Genomic DNA, 19,100 nt, shown 5'->3' with positions numbered 1-19,100 from the left:
TTTTGCAATTCTGTTTATTTGAAAGGGAAAACTACGTCTACTTATTGATGACCAGTGTCTTCTGTGAAAAGAAAGAGGCAGTGTACTTAAAAGGAGTCCTTTATACAGACTACTGAAAAGCTCTTCATTGGGAAGCTGTATGAATAAATGACATTTCCAATAAGTGTAATTCACATAAAAGAAAGCATGGCAGCAGGGGTAATACAGTGGCATCTGAAAAAAAAAAAAAAAAGAAAAAAAAAAAGCTGTTCTTCATTGTTTTGCAGGCAAACAAAAAGATATAAGGAGTCTGCAACAGTTTAAGAAGTTACAACTGTTCTTTCTGTTCTTTATATACCAAATTCCTGACTACTACTACTACTAAAACTGTCTCAATTCACTTTGAAATCAAAATAAAAGGGTAGAAAACAAATGCTTGCCGATGACAGAAGTTCCTGAAGAGGCTGCACATGTGTTAAAATGCAGCTAGATGCACATAAAAGCTTCCATAGGGCATAAAAGACGATGCAAAGGCAGTATTCCTGGGCCTGGAGCAGGTCTGACACACAGCAGGAGCGTGTGGACAGCTGGTGCCCTCTTCTGGACAAGCTAGATACTTGTTCAGCCAATGCAGAGCACAGCTGGCCCCCAGCTACTCACTCAAACAAGATTTACTAACAATTCAACAACTCACAGGCATTTCTGTACCTTAGGCTAATTCCTCAGGCAATTCAAAGACAGGTCAATGTGGGACAAAGACAAGGCCTGTGGGAAAGAGAAAACTGGAGCACTTCCCGAGTAAGTGCTTGGCTATACAACTCCTTTAAGATTTCTGACACATCACCGTGTTACATCACAACATTGTTTATTATGTGACTTTTTACAATACAAACAAAAAAAATACAGAAATGCAGTATATGAATACAGCTAAATGCGAAATGGTGACTTTTTCTTGAGGCCATATTCCCATTTCTAGTAAAATAAAGAAAGACTGCACACAGGTAGAAACAGGTTGGTAGTTAACTCCACAATTTTGCCTAGAAATGACCTATAAATGTGTTTTCCTGCTACTTACCATAAAATGTAAAAAGGGAGTTAAAGGAAAGTTTTACTCACTGGTTCCTACCATATGAAAGAAGCTATATTCTATTTAGGAGGGCCAATATATGGAAAAATACCTAAATTAAATGTTATTACAAAAATGAAGCAGTAATGAGATCCTTCAGGCTAAAGAAGTTAGTAAATGAGAATAGCATATATTTAAAGAATCCAAAACATAAAAGGGTTGTTATAAAAAGCTTAGGTGCACTTTAAGCCTACGACTTTAGTTTTTCCATGTGTACTTTTAAACAATGGAAGTGTCAAAAATAGGGTCAACTGTGTTAGACTAAATTACATTATTGTATATGCTGCACTGAATGGAATTCTTGTATTATAGTAATAAAGAAGCATCGTTTGCATCATATTATGGCAATTTGTCCTCACTAAAAACCGTCTTGAGTCCTTGCATTTTTGAATATCCTGTAAACCGTCAAACCACCAGAACATGATTGTACAACAGTAAAATGTTTTCTTTTGCATTAAAATGACATCTGTTTTAAAAAAAAAAAAAGGAAAAAAGGTACTTAGAGCTGTTATTTTTCCAAGTACACAACACCCTAGACAATTCAAGGCATCTCATTCTCCATCAAAATTAACAAAAATTTGTCATGCTGTTAAATCCATTACTATGGACACAACTGGTGCAAAATTGATCAAACAGATCCAACAAACACTGATGTCCAGGCTGGCATATTGGCAACTAATACGTAACTGGTGGTCAAAATGATGCATTTAAAATATCTTCCCTTTCTTCTTGTTCTTTTCCAAGGTTCTACAATGATATAAAAAAAAAAGTCAAACATCGAATACATGTTATTAAATTCACTTTTTACATGATTTTTTTTTTAAATAAGCATTTTCTCAAGTCTTACAGGTTCCAATACACTGTATGAAAATGTATTATATTCATCGTACTTGTGCATGAAGTCAAGCAGTGCATTTATCACGTTACCCTATCTTGTGGATTGCAGACTTAATCAGTTTAATTCTTGAAGCTTTAACTCTCCACCCTTCAGAAGTCTGATATGATCTACCTTTCAAATACTACATTTTTTTTAGATAGATCTGGCTATGTATGAATATAGCATTTTTCCAGATTAAAACTTGCTTTTGAAGCTAATAATAATCCCAGTATTTTTGAGAGGTGTTCATCTGCAACTAAATGCAGTTTCATTTTTTTATTGGATTTTAAATGAATTTCCATAGAGGTCAAACACCACTGACCATTATTACTATGGAAATTTCCTTTTAACAGAAAGTTACAGAACATTTACTATGAACTGCAGATTAAGAATCAATTTACCTGGAGGAATTCTGTTGTTCCAAAATACGTTGCTGAGCTTCCCAGTTTGCTTTCTCATCCTCAAACTGGCGACGCTTTTCCTCTAATTCTTTGTGTTGTGCCTCCAAATTCTTTTTCATTTGCTCATGGCGTCGCTGCAGCTATAGAAAAAGTCATGAACGGACTCAGCAACGACACAGAACATTGCAGCAACAAACATCAGCAACTATACTAAAGTGAGATAGTATCAGTTTCTCTTCAGAGAAAGTAACTCTTAAACCAAAACTTCTAAGGTTATGGGTATAATTAAACACAAAGAAAAGCGTTTTAAATCCCTTAAACACGTTGTAAAGCTCACAGAAAACTCCCCAAATGCTGCCTGAGTCACAAATAGGAGTTGTAGCCAGTTACATGCAGCAAGCAACAGGAAACTCAAGGAAATGTTGGTATTTGATGCAAACCTTAAGCAAATTACAAAATATTTTAATATCAGTAATACATAACATAGTAGCTTTGACTTTGGAGGAAAAAAAACACACATTGATTTCATCCTATAGTGTTAACTACATTAAGGATCTGTTTGGAAAAACATTATTAAATGGATTAATTTACTCACTAATTAAACGAATTATTAGTAGTATTACTGAAGTGAATTGTCTACACTGCCAGTATTGCATAAGAAGTCTCTCCTGAAAGCTTCTGGTGATGGGACCGGCAATCAAATGCCCTGGATGCAAGAATGGAGACACTGTGAGGAAAAGTAATCCCATTCACGTGCTGCAACAGGTTTTTTTAAATGACTTCATTAAAACTCCCTCTTCTCTCTTACAAGTCCTTATTCTTATGCAAACCCTTTAACATAGATTTTACGTTTTTTTTTTTTTTTAATATACTTTAAACGCAGCACGGTCTACTGCCTACTTATAGAGATATACAATGGAGTTTACGAAGTCGTGAATGAAGAAAGGGGAGAAAAAAAACTTATCAGTTTCTAATTGTTTGTTCAATTCAGCAAGATGCTATCAGTGAAAAAAGTCGAGAGATAGTACATGCAAAAAGACGTTTTTTTTGCCCTGTTTTTCCATATAACAATTTATCTACAGAGTTGTTGTCACAGCACATTGTGGAAGCCAGAATTATAAATGGGTTTGAAATATTTACAGAAATTAAGGAAGCAGAAGTTCATCAATACCTAAATAAACACTGTGATTCAAATAAAACACTTAGCTTTAAAACTCTCAAATTTCTGACTGGTCTACCTTAGTATTTATATCCTTTGTTTACCTATTGACTTCTTTTAATGAACAAAAAAATAGACTGAAAAAAATGCAAGCCATCAACCTGATTCAGTATACAATGGCTCCTTACAATGCCTAGACTGGCAAGCATTTCAACTACCCTGCCAAATTTCCTCACTTTCCCTCAAATTTGGAGCCACACTGCATCTTTATGAACATTGACTATTTAAAGCTCTTCCATTAAGCTTCTTGAGAGAAGCTGCTTACCCAAAACTTAAAATTAATTTTCTAGTTTAATGTAATTTTATACTAGTCTCTTAAAAAGAAAACACTTCAAGGGCTGCTTGAAACCCATAAAAACAATTCCACTGTGAATAAAATCCATTCACCTGGATGAGACAGAAATTAGTTAAGTATCAATAAAATTTATGTATGTTTAAACGATACAAAAACAGTGCCAACAAGATATGCCTGCCTCTTTCTTCATCTAGTAACTCTTATTCAGATTATCCCTTAGACACTGTATCAGAAGTTCCTCAAATGCCTTTTCAGTATGCAAAGCAAATTATTATTACTAAATTAGCTTATGTAAAACATGAAAGTCTGAAGAACTTTTTTAAGCAATTGTAAGAAAACAGGTATAAAATATTCCAAAGAGGGGAATATTTTAATAATAATAATAGTATTTTAATATTTTAAAAGAGAGGGTAAGAAAATTAAGGAGTATTTCAAAATACTGTGATTGTGAAAATAAAACAAGAATGTATATGAACATTAAAGTTGCATTTGAAGTTTGTGCTTATCCTATTTCAGCAAAGAGAAAAAGTTGGGAAAAATAACTGAGTTTTTGTTACACGTAAAATGTTGGAAAATCTTGGAGAAAAGAACCATCTTTGTATTTGTTCACTTTCAAGCATATTTAAGACATTTTCATTACCTCAGCTTCAGAGTCCTTCAGTTTCTGAACTTTTTCTTTGACTTTCATCTCAAACACCTGTTCCATCTCCATTTCCATTTTTTTCATTTTGGCTACATGCTCTCTCCTTTCCTCTTCCATCTGTGCCAATGGGCTCCTGCCACAAATCCAGAAGAAGTAGTTAGCTAATAAAAACTTTTTTTCTTTCTGTAATATTTGGGTATCTGTATAAAAAAAGATAAAAATCCTGAAGCATTATGATAAATAACACAGCTTACATTCATTTTGCATTATTTCATTAACTGTTAAGCTTCCTACCAAAAGGAAATTTCATACAGTATATCTCCCCCCTCTCCCCCCTTTTTGATTTATATTACATTACGGTTAAAGAAGCTCTTGACTTTTTATCTTTGGTAGAACCTGGTCATGGGTAGGGAATAAACCAAAGTTACAAGTAATAAAAAAAAATGAGTATCTTCCAAGTGATCTTCAGGCATCTTGTTCTTTGCAGTTCAAATATATATAAAAATCAATAGATAGAACCTTTATGTAGAACAGATTAATAAAAATTTTTAACAGAGTTTCAGACAGAAGTCCCATTTTTCCTTTAAATTGTCACTGTTCAGAGTGATTGTAAGCATCAAGTTAGCATTGCAACTGTGTTGAACGAGGTGGTCATACTTCCAAAGAAGTTGGAAAAAAGTAGCAAAAAAGTTTTGGGCAACTGAACATTCATCAAAATGATAGCTGGAAGAATTTCCTTCAGAAAATTATTCATTAAATTGATGTATAAAAAATAATATCTTTATATATCTTTATATATATATATATATATATATATATTTATTTATTTATTTATTTAATGGTTACTACTTTTTGGAATCCTACAGAATTTTTAAAGCTATATAAGCTTGAGACCCACATGAATGTGGTGCAAGCTCTGAACAGCAAGTTTCATATTAAATACCCAATAAACAGGATGGTTTTGATCTAAGGATGATTGCTATATGCAGCCTTATCATAAGAATTTCATGCTGTTCAACAAAAGCAACCCAAACAAATCACTGGCCTCTTTTTTCAGTTTTGAGAATGCATGGCTTTGGAAAACATCAGTTTTAGTTGTCTTATTGATAAAAATGGAGAAAACAATGTATAGGGAACAGTTACAATCAACAACAGAGGCTATCTGCTGTAATGTATGCATAATTTGCTCAGGCAAGCAAATTATAAATTAGAGATGGCAAGTTTAAGCCCTAGCAGAAATATTATTTTCACTTTCAGTGCTTAAAACAAACATAAAAACCCCAAACTGTTCTGCTTCAATTCATGCAGAAAAAGCACTCTAGGAGGCAAACTAATTAAGGAACTTCCAGCAATGACTGAAATAAAATTAGCAACATCTATTTTGATTCAGAATGTACCACTCATTCTTAAAGGAATGAGCTTACATATTCGCCATAGTTAAAATGTGTTTTTTAAGATCTGTTTTGACTGTTAATGGCTCAGTTTATCCTTATTGCTTGCTTTCGACAACTAGCCATACAGTGAAAGTAAGCAGGGTCCCATAAAGTTTAGGCCATGTGAACAGTTTTTCAAATACCAGCATTTTAAAATGTGCTTTAAAGGTTACGATCAGGAGTGGTAAGGAGAAAGAAAATGGCATTTCCACAAAAAATCTGATTGAATCTGAACTAATAGTTGCCAAGTTTGGACTGGTGAATAAAATTCTGTATTACATATGGAACTGAAACTGATCCTCAGTTTAATGCTTACTCTAGCCATTCAAAAGGCCAACTGCTAGGAACTTTTGTCAAGGAAAAAAACTTGGTTAAACACGGGTCACATATAATAATACACAAAAAATATCTCGCGTAAGAAGAGAATGAAAGAGGAGGTGAGTAGCAGTATTTGTGTAAGCTAACCATCTGTCCTAATAAAATTATTTCACTGTTACCTTTTATAGGTGTAAAGTTCTCAAATATGCCTGCTCTTCAAAAATTAACTGAGACATGGATCTGAATACTAACAGATCATTGCTGCATTTCCCATAGACTTGGGAGGGAAGTAGTACTGTCCTTCTGTTGACAGCCTCATCATCTAACACAGATGTCAGGCAAGCTTATTTGAGAATTTGAGAAAGTGGCAAAAAACAGTCTGCACAGAACATTTGATAAACTTACAAGTGAACTTTTACAGCTGAGATTTTTACAACAGAGGTCACAGCTAGTTTTGTTGGGTCATAAGTATGTGACATGGGTAAGTGCACATTATCCTTTATTTCAGGATAAAATAATACAAGGGGCTTAAGCAAAAAAGAGCTGAAAGCAAAACACTAAATAAATACGTAAAACATTTAACTGATTTAACAGGATGTGTGTTAAAGCAGCCCTCTAAGATCTGCAAAAGTTAAAAAGTTATTCTGCATATGTGCAAAGTGGAACCTCTGCAAGCCAGTAGTAAGATAAACCCATGGTCAGAGAAGGTTGAAGTAATTGATTTCCCAATCCAATGAAAACTTGTAAATTTACAGATAACTATAATGAATTAGTGGAATTTTCATAAGCATCTATATAAACATGATGGAGCTTGAGATAGAAACTGGGTAAATTTCACAATTTATGCACTGAAACAGCCTTTTCTACTCATTGTTGAAATTTGACCGTATTTGTCTTGAGGCTTAGCCAAAAAGTTCCCAAAGAGAAAGGGTTTTTACAGAGATATTTGTCCCTGAAATTATTTATAAGTTCTTAAAATTTACATTAGCAGTGCTTTATAAGAAAACCAACAACAACAAAAAACAGCTAGGGAAAAAAAAAACAATGCCAAGAGCTGGATAACAGAAAACTGTTATAAATTTGAAACATTAAACAGTAAAACCCTTTTTGTGTTTAAATAATTTTTGTCTAAGTTTTTTGGAAAAATTTAAATGACCACTTACATGCCTTCAACTGTGTCAAATCTAAAAAACAAAAAATACAGAGGCTTAGCTTAGCATGCTTAAATAAAACCACAAAACCAAAAAGCAGTAATTAAAAAAGTAAATTCATTATTAATAGAGTCCTAAAGCTAATTATCTGCTCCCCCAGAAAGCAAGTTTTTCACAGTAACAGGAAAGACTGTTAGTTAAAGCTTATTATATTTAAAGTTCAGTTAGTAAATCACTACACCGTGTAGATATTAATGCAGATTTGATGTGCAGATATTTTCAGCAATAGTTTACCTAGAGTATGCAAGCTCTTCAAGCAATTTTAAATAGTTCAGTGACACAAACAACCACTTGCTATAAACAAGTTTTATGAAACCGAAGCCATATCGAGGCTTATCTACTCATTAAAAATTATCTCCTAGTAAAGGATGTTATCAATGATGTCCTTTTATTAATGAAATTAATAATGTTCCTGTGCTGCAAAAAGAGCACTTCACATCAATGGCCAGCAGAGGTCTCACCGGAGGCTGTGCTCAGCTCTGGAGGAAGCTTCACTGCAGTTATTTCCCCTGACCTTGATGCTTTACCCTGAGCTTGTGTTGGGTTAGCATTTCACATACACCATAGAGGAGAAAAAATAGTCTGAAAACAAGATTCTCATATTAAATCTCACAACAAGTAAGATGGGTTTAATACCCTAGAACTATTTCACTGAATTTCCTTCTCTCTGGTGAAAAGGAAGCAGAGAATCTTGGCTTTTTGGTAAGATAACAGTAAGAATATGGTCAAAAGGAGTTAGAAGTAGTTTAAACTAGGCAGTTAGAAGGATTTATGCATTGTGTATTTTGTGACCCAGTGTGCCAGTTTATTGAACAAATCTCTAGATAAATAAGGCTGATCTTTACAGTATACAACACGACTTTCAATTAAATATGGTTTTATGTTGAAACTCACTGAAAATATCAACTTTGTATAGCAATTTAAGAATTTTATATTTCAGAGCAAATGCAAATTTTAGCATACGCCACATAGTGCACATGTAAAATTATAGTTACTGCACAGTGTGAAGAGACAAGTTATTGCTATACCTGAAGATTACCCTTGATGATTATTTATATATTATTTAAGAGATGAAATGATCTTGACAATTTGAAGAAATCAGACACTAAACATAAAACACAAAAACACTACGTAATCATGGTGCATGCTTTGGATGGCTCTTAGGTCAGTGTGTTACTTGTAGAAAAGTCAATTACAGTTTTACCAAAGCAAAGGAGGGAAAAATCAAAGAAAATTATCATCTAGACAGAACAAATTGCTTCAGTTCATCTGCACAGTATTATTAAATCTTATAACGTGGACTCATACTGATTTTCACATTTGCACTTTTGTTCAAAGAAATAAGTCAACAGTTGCCTGAAAAATAAAGATCCGCTAAGATCAGAAAAATATAGCTGCATTGAAGGTAAAAAGATCTGGTCTCCAATATCTTTTGGAGAAGTGCAATAACCACAGCTTGTACAATCTCTGCCTATATATACCCTTCCAGTTTACAAAAGAAACAGCAGGTTAGGAGTTTCCAGAGCCAGAGGTTGTATCTGTGTTTAACAGGATGCTTGTAACACCACCAGACAGCATCAGAGCATGTCTCTATTCTCAGACAGAGACACTGGACCCATCTCCCATTAAAGAATCAGATTTCCAGAGGACAAGTCAGATATTGCTCCATTTTGAGACACAGACATTTCTTTCAAAAAAGGAAGCAGCCAAATATAAGATTCCTCAGGGGATGCACAGATAAAGCGTTAGCATTCATTCTTCCCCCTTTCAATTGATTTCTAGGAAGACATGCATGGTTATTAGGAAAATTTTCTCTATGCTGCTTCACCTATACTAAATTCAAAACCATGAAAGCACACTAAGCTTTAACATGCTTTTTGGCTTAAAAAAAATGCTGATAATTCAACATATGGAAAAAGTAGCAAGACAAGAATAGCATCAGCTTCTTCATAACCAGCATGTGCATTCATGATTTATAATTTTTTAAGTCATCCTGAGTTTGAAGAAAAACTGCAAAAGATTCAAAATTTCGTATGTTTGCAATAGATTTTGCCACCTTTCAGATGGCTGAATCAAACTGATAACTTATTTCTTGAGAAAAAAAACTGACAGCTCAGAGTGCCACCTTTATTAATTCACATCAGAGATTCAGTGCTGCAACATTCTGTGCATCAGATTTCTTAGCAAGAAAATGAGTTCCAAAAGGCACTAAAAGTGCTATAAATATTCAGGTGGAACAGCACAGTGACCTCAGATGACAAAAAACTAAGCATGATTCTGAAAGCAAAGTAATTCCAAACATTTGGAGCACAAATCCTAGTGGAAAAAAGTTTCAGAAATTAGCAACTGATTGACAAGATTGAAAAGATTGAAAGAGGAAGAATACAAACATAGTTTTTGAAGTCCTTCTGGTACAGGTATATATACAGAAATGCATCTTATTTTGTTTGTAGTATAGGAATCAAAAAAATCACTTTTTTAAAGAAGAAAAACAACAAACAGTACCTTGGATATAACTAATAGACTAAGTCTGTAGGTACAGACTAACATAAATACAAACAGGCACAAAACACAAGAAATAGTAAATGTTATCACAAAAACCAAGGTTCTTCTAAATCTGAAGAAAATCCACTGAGATTCAGAAACAGAGATAAACTGCTACTAAACACTGCATTAAAAATCAAAACAAATTCCTATGATACACAAAAGAGCAATAAAAAGTTTCACTTTTCAGTACAGTGATAGCAAATAGCACAGTAAAAAATAAAGTGAACAATACACTAAAAAAGTATAACAATAGCAAGTTAGATAGATGCTGGAGGCAATGAGTAATCCTCTATTCTGCATTTTCTTTAATCCACTGTCATTGAACAAAGAATTAGGCTAAAGATCTTCCACCCAAACGCTCAAGAGGGCTTTCTTCCCTGTTGTTCTCCTAGCTGTGCTATTTGTTCTCCATGGTGACTATCTCATTTAGTAATTTCTGTTTTTAAAACTCCTCCCCTCTCAGCCATAATACTGTACTGTCATGAGGATGAAGTGCAGCTTGAGAAAAAGTTCTAACATACTTGCTATATGTACTCAGGAGCCTTGACATGTAAATCAGGGATAATGTGATGGCAATAAATATGAGTGAGAAGTAACCACTGTGCTATAAACATATTTGAGGACTACTTCTGTCTGAGACTTGACCTCACTACATCACTAATTCATAATAATTTAATAACCGATTATTGGTGATAAATATAGAACTGGGAAAATGCATGTATTAAATGAAAAAAACATGGTATTCTCAAATAGTATTGTATATGAAGAATTCAATAAAGCTTGCTTTTAAATCTTCAAATAATTTTACCGTGTTGGCAAACAGCTTGCCGTCAAGATGACCGTCAAGGTCAGTGGCCGTCAAGATGACTTACTAGCATTAAAGAGCAAAAACCGCAACAAAAATAAAAGCAAAACCCCTGCATTGCAACTTTCCTCTCACAATGGATGAAGATGTTGCAATAATTCCACTATCATGATAAACAACCTTAGAAGAAGCCATGGCAGCCATTCAATAATGACAGTGCGTCTGGATTGCCAAAGTTTCTAAATAAACATTAATCTATTTTTCTCTCAAAAACATCCCTGATGCTGACTATTGAGTATTCATACAAAAAGAAATAATGCCAAAAGAGTATATATACCAAAATAGAAACACTACTGCACAAAAATTTTCCAGTATCTACTAATGAAATACAACTCAGAAACAGTGAACGTATGGTTTCTCTTCAAAACTGAATCCAACTAAACCCCATTTTTTAACCTATTCACTTAAGACTAGTGTAAACCTTAATGAAACAGAACAAAACATGAGTAAGCCAGAAGTATAGTGTTCACAGACCAGAATGCAGCAAAGAGGCAAATGACTGAAGAATAGAAAGTGAAATAAGTAATTCCCACCATGAAACCAACTAAAAAAATAGCGGAAGGATTAAAGAGCAATACAATCTCAACAAAAACTTACTTTGTTAGCTGCCCTTTGTTTTTGTTGTTGTCAACACCATTGTAGGTAACAGCTGCCAGTTTTCTGCTCCTATAGTTCTCATAATGTACATTGTTAGTGACATCCTTCAGGTCCTGCATATGAGTTCTGTCAATAAGTGTAATTTATCAGCTTAGTGCACAAATACAAAATACTACGTGCAAAATTAGTCTCTGTGCCTTGTGCAGATTGACTTAAACTATATTCTGACATTAAAGCCCCATTCCCCACAATGTTGTCATTCTTCCATTTAAATAAGAGTTGTCAAGACAGCTAAGTCACAGAAATAGCTGATTATTTTGCACTGAACTAGCAATTGTTAGAGCAGATGAACTTACTGAACTGCTGTGAATATAGGAAGAAAAACCTCTCAGCGCTTAACACAATGAAGGTTGCTTTAGAAAATACTGACACTGAAAATTTAAAAAGATGCCTGCAACTAAGTACACGTCAGCACTAACAGACAACTTGGGTTCTTATCGTTTATCACCTTTTTTTTTTTTAAAAAAAAGAACAAATCAAAAAGAAGAGTGGTATCCGATAAAAAAATTTCACTGGCACCCCTAGCTAGATATATGGTTAAACAAATTGGTTTCAAAGAGTACAAATTTTGTTTACAACTAAAAACACTGGATTAGTATGAACTCACAAGTTTAGATCTTTTTTTCCTCCAACATAAAACTTTCCAGCCTGTTAGACATACTAGAAAACTCCATGTTACCCATTAGTCGCTTACCTTATCAACATGTTCCTCAGAATTGTGAAGTCACAGTGTTCCCCATTTTCAACTGTGGAAAATTATAATTTTTTCTTGAGACTCCAACCAAAATATATGCTTTACTCAAAGACATCATCCACTTCATATGCTCATTCAACAGGTTACGCCCAGACTTTTTTCACTCACACAGGATGCGTGTTTACAGTAGAAGAGAATTAGTGATACGACTTTATCAGTACATCTTACCAGCCAAGGTATATTCCCTTAAGCCATACTAGAAAATTGCACCCTGAATCAGTATAGCAGAATAAACCACCTCAGCAGAAACAGTTTTGCCAGTTTAACTAACTTCATGATCCCTTGGAGGCCCTGTCAGCACAGCTGTATTATTGAAGGTCAGACATTAACTGAAGACCTCAGTCTAGATCCAGTTATGCCCAAAGCCTTTAGAAGACAGACTTCATGAAGTCTATTTCTCCCTCCAGCCCCACCAAAGGAGATATAAGTCTTTAGTTCAATTTTAATGCATCTTTTGTTGTTCAACTAGACAAAGGAAGTCTGTATATTCAATTTGATGCACTTGTCTACAACCCGAGTGTGAAATATTTCTCAAGTTTGTTTTAAAATAAAGAAGAGCAGTACCATTTTGTACATTTCAAAATACTAACGCAAGAGCCTTAAAATAAAGCTTGATCATCTCTGGTGCAGCTGGTTTTTGCTTTGTGCCAAACCTCATTTCCTGCCAGACATGTACTTTAAAGAGAAATGCTGCAGCATTTTAAAGTATTGGTCCATACTGTGCTTGGATTCTTTGCTATTTTGACCCATATTGAATTTATAGTCATTGCCCTTGAAAGGCAGAAATAGTGAGAAAAATCTTCTCTTTCTTCAATACATGCACTCTACAAGGAAAAAACGTGTAATCATAATGGAAAAACAATGCAAGTTTATAACAATTCTTTTCTTTATATGGCATGGTGCGAGCTTTATTTTTCATGTGCTGTTTCAAATAGGTAAATAGATGTGAAAGCACAAGCAATGGTTGTCAGAAGAACATCATTATCTTTAAAGCTTATCTTCTACTGTTAGAAAGGTCTAAACAAAGGGAAAAAAAGGAACTATGAAAACTATTCAATTCAATACAAGCTACCTTCCTGTTGCTAAGCCCCAACAATTAAGGCTAATATATTTTGGGTATTTGATAGGTATAGGAATTTGGGTATTTAAATTCTTACAGAAACTTTAAACTGAATTTATGCTAGTCAAGCTGATCAAATTAACATTTATAATGTGAATACCCTGAAAAAAAAAAGAGTTCAAGAAATGAACACAGTTTATATGTAAGAAATTAAAATAAGAATGCTAGTAAACACTTGGAATTTAAGTCTCATCTTATGTAGGAACTGTAATAAGTTACTACGGGTTTTTATAATTCCTCAGTGAAGCTTCAACAGGAATCTGCTTGCAAAATTACACGTTGCTGAACCTTTACCTTGTTCCTGTCAGAATAATAAAAAATAGTACATTCAATGGATTTCCAGTGCACATTATACCAAGCATTTTAAAAACATTTCAAATAAATACTAACATCCTAATACATTTCAAATGGCCACAAATAACGAAAAAGCCTTACCTTCTGCAACTCCCCACGGGTACTGCCTTCCTCTAACTCTCTTGCCATTGACTTCAATGATCGTATTACTACCTACCACAGCAAGAGGTAAACGATCCTACAACATAAAGTATTGCTTTAAAACTCAATCTTCTCTAATGCAAAAATATACCAAAAGCATATCATGTATAAACTTGACTGAGAGCAGTTGGGTGCTGTAACACTGTAGTGCAGCTTGCCCAAACTGCCAGAATAGTTGCATTCACTGACCTCTGACTTGTTTTTATTACACACATTCTACACACACACCTTTCTGAAATTCCCTATACACTGTCACATACTGTAAATCTGGGTAAGAAGCAGACACTACTGTTACCTGGTAAACTGCACAGGCAAAACCATTTTCTATTTAATTAACTTGCACAGTAATTATTTATCAATTTGTATCCCCACTGGCTACAAGGGTTGTTATTTTGACTGGATCTTGCATCCAATTTTCAAACATTTGCCAAAAATACTAATTCAGGTTCTTGTTTTCAGCTGAAGCAAAAGTCTTTTCAGTGTAACAAGCAAAGTAGTCAAGAGCTGCTTCAAATAGCTGAAAGGAATAGCATACAAAGCCAAATATTTTGGACTTCCATCCTTACTTTTATTCTTCCTCTTCTCCTTTAGGCTAGCACATCTTAGTCCCAGAATAGCATTCATTTGTGCCATTTGTGTTTTATCTATCCTACGCGATTCCCACAGGAACAAAAGATGTAAAAGCTTTTATAGGCTGTTAAAGTTACTGAGCAAAAAAGATAAGTCCATCCACAAGATGGACTTCAACATGAAAGAACAAACCAAAAAACACAAGCAAACAAAGAAGTCATGCAACAGCCTGACAGCCCAACAGTCATTCAGATTTCCTTTAGTCATTCGTCTAAATTAAGGTTTTGGTATATCAATTGGTTAGACATAACTTCTATTGAGTACAATGCATGCAATTCATGCCACTGCACACCTTCCTGAAAGAGGATCCTTGCCTCCTACCAAGCTCACAGTCAAATGAAGTGTGGCAGGCAGGTAGAAGTCAAACAGGGATTAAATAAAAAGAAAGCAAGTGATCTGTAATCTTTCAAAAGTTTATTAATGAGAATGTGATCTCATGTTCTCGTTCTAAATTTCACCCATTAAAGGACTGAAGCAAATCTGAAAAGAACTTCATTCTCTCAAATAAGAAACAGTGCATCTTAGAACAACCTCTCATCTTTTTATCCTCTACATTTTGGTGGGTTCTTCACTATCAACAAAGCTTTTCGCTCTCCTCCCCTTTCCCTCCCCCCCCCCCCCAGTCAAAGCAAAAGAGAAGCAGTTAAAGATATATTTACCTTTATCTTTTTAACAATCTTACTTTCTTCTTCATCATCTGTTTCTGGAAATTCATATATTTTAATTTTGTGTTCTTGGATTTCTTTCATTATCTAAAAACAAGAACATGTTATTTGCTTGACGAATGCAGCAAGAAATAAATTATTATAAGACTATGAAATCTGATTCCCCCTCTTTGCATACTAAGGTGATTAACTTACATCATAGAACTTGTACACATTTAACATCATCTGGCTACTCCAAGGGATTATTAGCAGGACCATCACTCCTGTGGCAGGAGAATGCGGATTAGAGCCAAAGACCTCATAGCTAACGGAACACTGTCCATCAATGCAAGGTACAAGAATCAACCAGCAGTTTTCTACGTCTGGGCCAACAGGGAGATTTACGCGAATGGCAAAAACTAATACGATCAAACTTAAATTCTCAGACTAGTCTAGCAACTGAATACCTTATGAAAAAAACACTGAGTAGATAACTGCTGGCATACTTCAGCCCTTTTAATTCCCACAACAGCTACTGCTGTCACACCTATTCTTTTCTGTTTCCAGCTTGCCTGAGCACCTATTGCTTGAAGCAAGATCATCTATTTTAGATAGAGCTTGTGACTGATGGACTGATTCCAGTGGCAAGTTGCGCTGAAAAATATTTGCAGGCACTAATGAAAATGTAAGAATAACTGACAGCCTGATCAAAAATGAGGCTTTACTGTTTTGGTGCCTGATTTGTCCGAAGCATATTTTTAGAAACAAGCTGATTAGTTTTCCAGAATTTTGGAATGGAAAAGTATTAAGCCATTTAGCTGACAGCTACATTGCAGAGCCTTTGGGAATATTTCTGGTTCATGAGTTTGCAATCTTACAAGAAATATATGCTTCCAATTCAGGCAAGGACTTCTTTTCAAAGTTTCATTTTGGAAAGTCTGCCACATTTAACATCAACTCATTGATAAAGCTATGTATGTACTAAGAAATATTCTGCATTCTACATTTTTTTTTACCCCTTCCACACAGGGTTACATCCAAAGAAAAACCACTTGAAAAGCTAACAAAATGGACTTCAGGTCTACAGCATCTTGCCTACACTTCTCCAAGGCAGAAAATGTCATTGCATTTTAAGTCTTAAATCAAGAGCTTTTTGCACAGCATTTCTTAACTCTTTTTTTTTTTTTTTTTTTTTTTTTTTTTTTTTTAGAACCTGTGTTTTTTTAAAACTAGGATGGGACTCAGTTCAACAAAATCAACTTCATGTCTCATTTTATCCTGTTCTGTGTTCTCCTTATCCTCCTCCTTGCATAGCTGAAATAAAACAATCCACTTGGGAAGCATTACTACTAAATTTATTGTAAAAACACAAAGAAAATTTCATTTGTGTCAATGTTGCAATTATCTTACCATCTTTAAAATACATCGCAACAGCCCAAAGCTTAACACAGACATACTGTTTCAAAGCTAATATTTAATGTATCTTTACATGGCATTCACTTTCATGTTGAAGTGCTAATAAAGTCAGTAACAGTGTAAATACTGTTAAATACTGTTTTTGTGTGTGTTTGTGTGTTTTGGGGATTCTTTGTTTGGTTTTGGTTAGTTGGTTTGGATGTTTTATTGTTCTCTTTTCTTTATTTTAAACAACTTCTGTTAGGCACCTAAATCTTGAAAGTTCCCTTCCCACCTTACTGATTTTTATCTCAGTAGTGAAATACTTCACCCGCCAAGAATCATGCTACACTTAAAACATCTTTCCCTGAGGAGAGAAACAAGATTTCACCAAGAAATATAATTAAATCTAGAGATATAAATTACTTAGCTTTGCTGTCTCAAGTCACTGCTTCAGGGTTTAAATTTTGCATACAAGAAGTTAAATCTCACCATTTCCATAGGGACCGGCTTACTAAATTAGTCCACGTCGTAAATATTCATCTTTCAACTCACCTGTTTTTTAAACTGTTGGCATTCCTCAGGTGTAAGTGTGTCTGCTTTGGCAATGAGTGGAATTATGTTCACTTTTTCATGCAGGCGCTTCATAAACTCTATATCCAAAGGCTTAAGTCTGAAAGACAGCATTAATTAATATAAATTGCAAGGCTTTGAACAAGAACATACAAATGATTCAGGATTTGTCCTGACAACTGTTCTTAAGGCACTGATTTATAAGTGATAGATGGTAGAATGAAATTCAGAAAAGACTACCAGCAACTGCTATAGGAATTCCCTAGCATAGTATAATGCTAGGAAAGTAAATTGTACGTTAATGTTACTAAGCAGTCAAGAGAATTCTGCTAGCTGAAATTACATTCATTTAAGCAAGTGATAAAAATTCTTCTACCAAGGTTGCAAAGCTCGTGTCATTAGCTGGAAAATAGTCCTATTTAAAACCTGACTTGGTAGGAGTTTATAGTTGTGAATCATACCATGTTCACATATCCAGCTCTACTTTCTGAAAATTATGTTTATTTACATGTCCTTTCCTGAGAGTGAGCTGTAAGATTCTTTTTTATATGTATTGCTAAAGACAGTTAAAACTGTGGCCTGCATACAAACAAAGCAGAAGTATCTCATCTCTGAAGTACTATGTTTAACAAAAGAACATTATGAAAGAGGATGGCAATGACTTAAAAAAAATAAACACCCACCACACAGGTACATCAGAACACCAGATATGGGTCAAAATGGTCAATAGTTCTTGTTTGCTAAAGTAAAGCCATAGGTTTTGATGCATTAATGCTTTAGAATTATAACAAGTTCAGTCAGGCTTAAAGGATTCACTTAAAGGATTTAACAAGATTATTTCTCATATTAAATAAATTAGGATTAGGAACAGATTGATTTGGTACTCAAATTAGCTTCTCCTTGAAACCATATACATACATACATAAAAGAATAAACAAAACATCACAGAAAACGTATTTATCTCTAGTTTAACAGCTTCTACTTGCCACTGAAAGTCGCAGCATGATTCCTTTAAATAGCTAACATTAATGTATTTCTAGTTTAAGAGCACTGGTGTGGCTATCCATTCACCCTTGTATGCTTTCCCTCTCATTTCAAAAAGCCACCTAAATCAACTTCTGGCTGATGGTCAGCTGCCAAAGGAGAAGGATAGTTCCCAACTACAGCACTTGCTTGATTAACATGCATGTTAATCAAAAGAAGTTTAGTGAAGACAAGTCTACATTAGAAAAATAGCATTTTCTTTCCAAAGTTTAGAACTCTGTGTAGTTCAAAATGGTTACTGGAACCATTCAGATGCTAACTAGAGAAGCTGAATGTAATAACAGGCTTTTTTTTTTACTACCAGAGGAATATTCCTCAGGATTTCTTCATTACTTCCTTCACAGATTTTACTACTTTCCATCTATTCAACAGAATAGGCTACTTATCTTCTCCTTCTCCTGGTTTTGAAGGTACAACTTAAGGAGTCTCTGAGAAATGTAATCACTTGTAATACAATAAAATGCTAAGCAACAAATTTCAGATCTAGCTGGCCTGCATCTAATACACCCTGGAAATGCAGTTCCCTCTCTCCACCACTAGATAGAAGTCTGATCAAGTTAAAAATAGGAAGGGGTGAAGGATTGCATAATAACTGGGGAAAAAAAATCCAGAACATGAATATTGCAACTGTCACTAGTCAAAGGATTACACTCCAGGTGAATAAAACATTCTTAAAAGGATGCAAGTAGCTTTCAATCTTTGATTTATCATTAACCTCAGAAGGGAAGAAAAATCCTGTGCCTGAGATGCGAACCAGCTTCTACAGTTGAAATTTAAATGTGTTTGGGCAAAGACATACATATCAGAAGCAATCCTGGCACTTTTGAATACTTATGTGTTTTTTAACTGTTCTATTTTTTTCTTGGTATGTTAT

General features: G+C 34.4%; 1 protein-coding gene across 3 annotated transcripts in view; it reads right to left on the bottom strand.

The window, feature by feature from the left end:
* Nucleotides 1-825: 825 nt before the first annotated feature.
* SEPTIN7 (septin 7) overlaps nt 826-19,100 on the bottom strand; it is a 75,917-nt gene continuing 57,642 nt past the window's right edge. For 2 of the 3 annotated variants that reach the window (XM_032183396.1, XM_032183395.1), the window contains exons 7-14: nt 17,165-17,282; nt 15,230-15,322; nt 13,881-13,977; nt 12,266-12,317; nt 11,512-11,637; nt 4,538-4,673; nt 2,384-2,523; nt 826-1,852 (exon numbers count right to left, since the gene is read on the bottom strand). In XM_032183396.1, the coding sequence (XP_032039287.1) occupies nt 1,813-1,852; nt 2,384-2,523; nt 4,538-4,673; nt 11,512-11,637; nt 12,266-12,317; nt 13,881-13,977; nt 15,230-15,322; nt 17,165-17,282 (802 nt within the window). In that variant the 3' untranslated portion in view covers nt 826-1,812. Of the gene's footprint in view, nt 1,853-2,383; nt 2,524-4,537; nt 4,674-7,402; nt 7,476-11,511; nt 11,638-12,265; nt 12,318-13,880; nt 13,978-15,229; nt 15,323-17,164; nt 17,283-19,100 lie in introns of those variants that run through there. The other variant, XM_032183397.1, reaches the window with a different exon arrangement.

Source organism: Aythya fuligula, chromosome 2, assembly GCF_009819795.1.
Source record: "Aythya fuligula isolate bAytFul2 chromosome 2, bAytFul2.pri, whole genome shotgun sequence".
Lineage (NCBI taxonomy): Eukaryota > Metazoa > Chordata > Aves > Anseriformes > Anatidae > Aythya > Aythya fuligula.
Note: the sequence above shows the minus strand (reverse complement) of the source record. Positions and strands in the feature narration are given on the sequence as shown.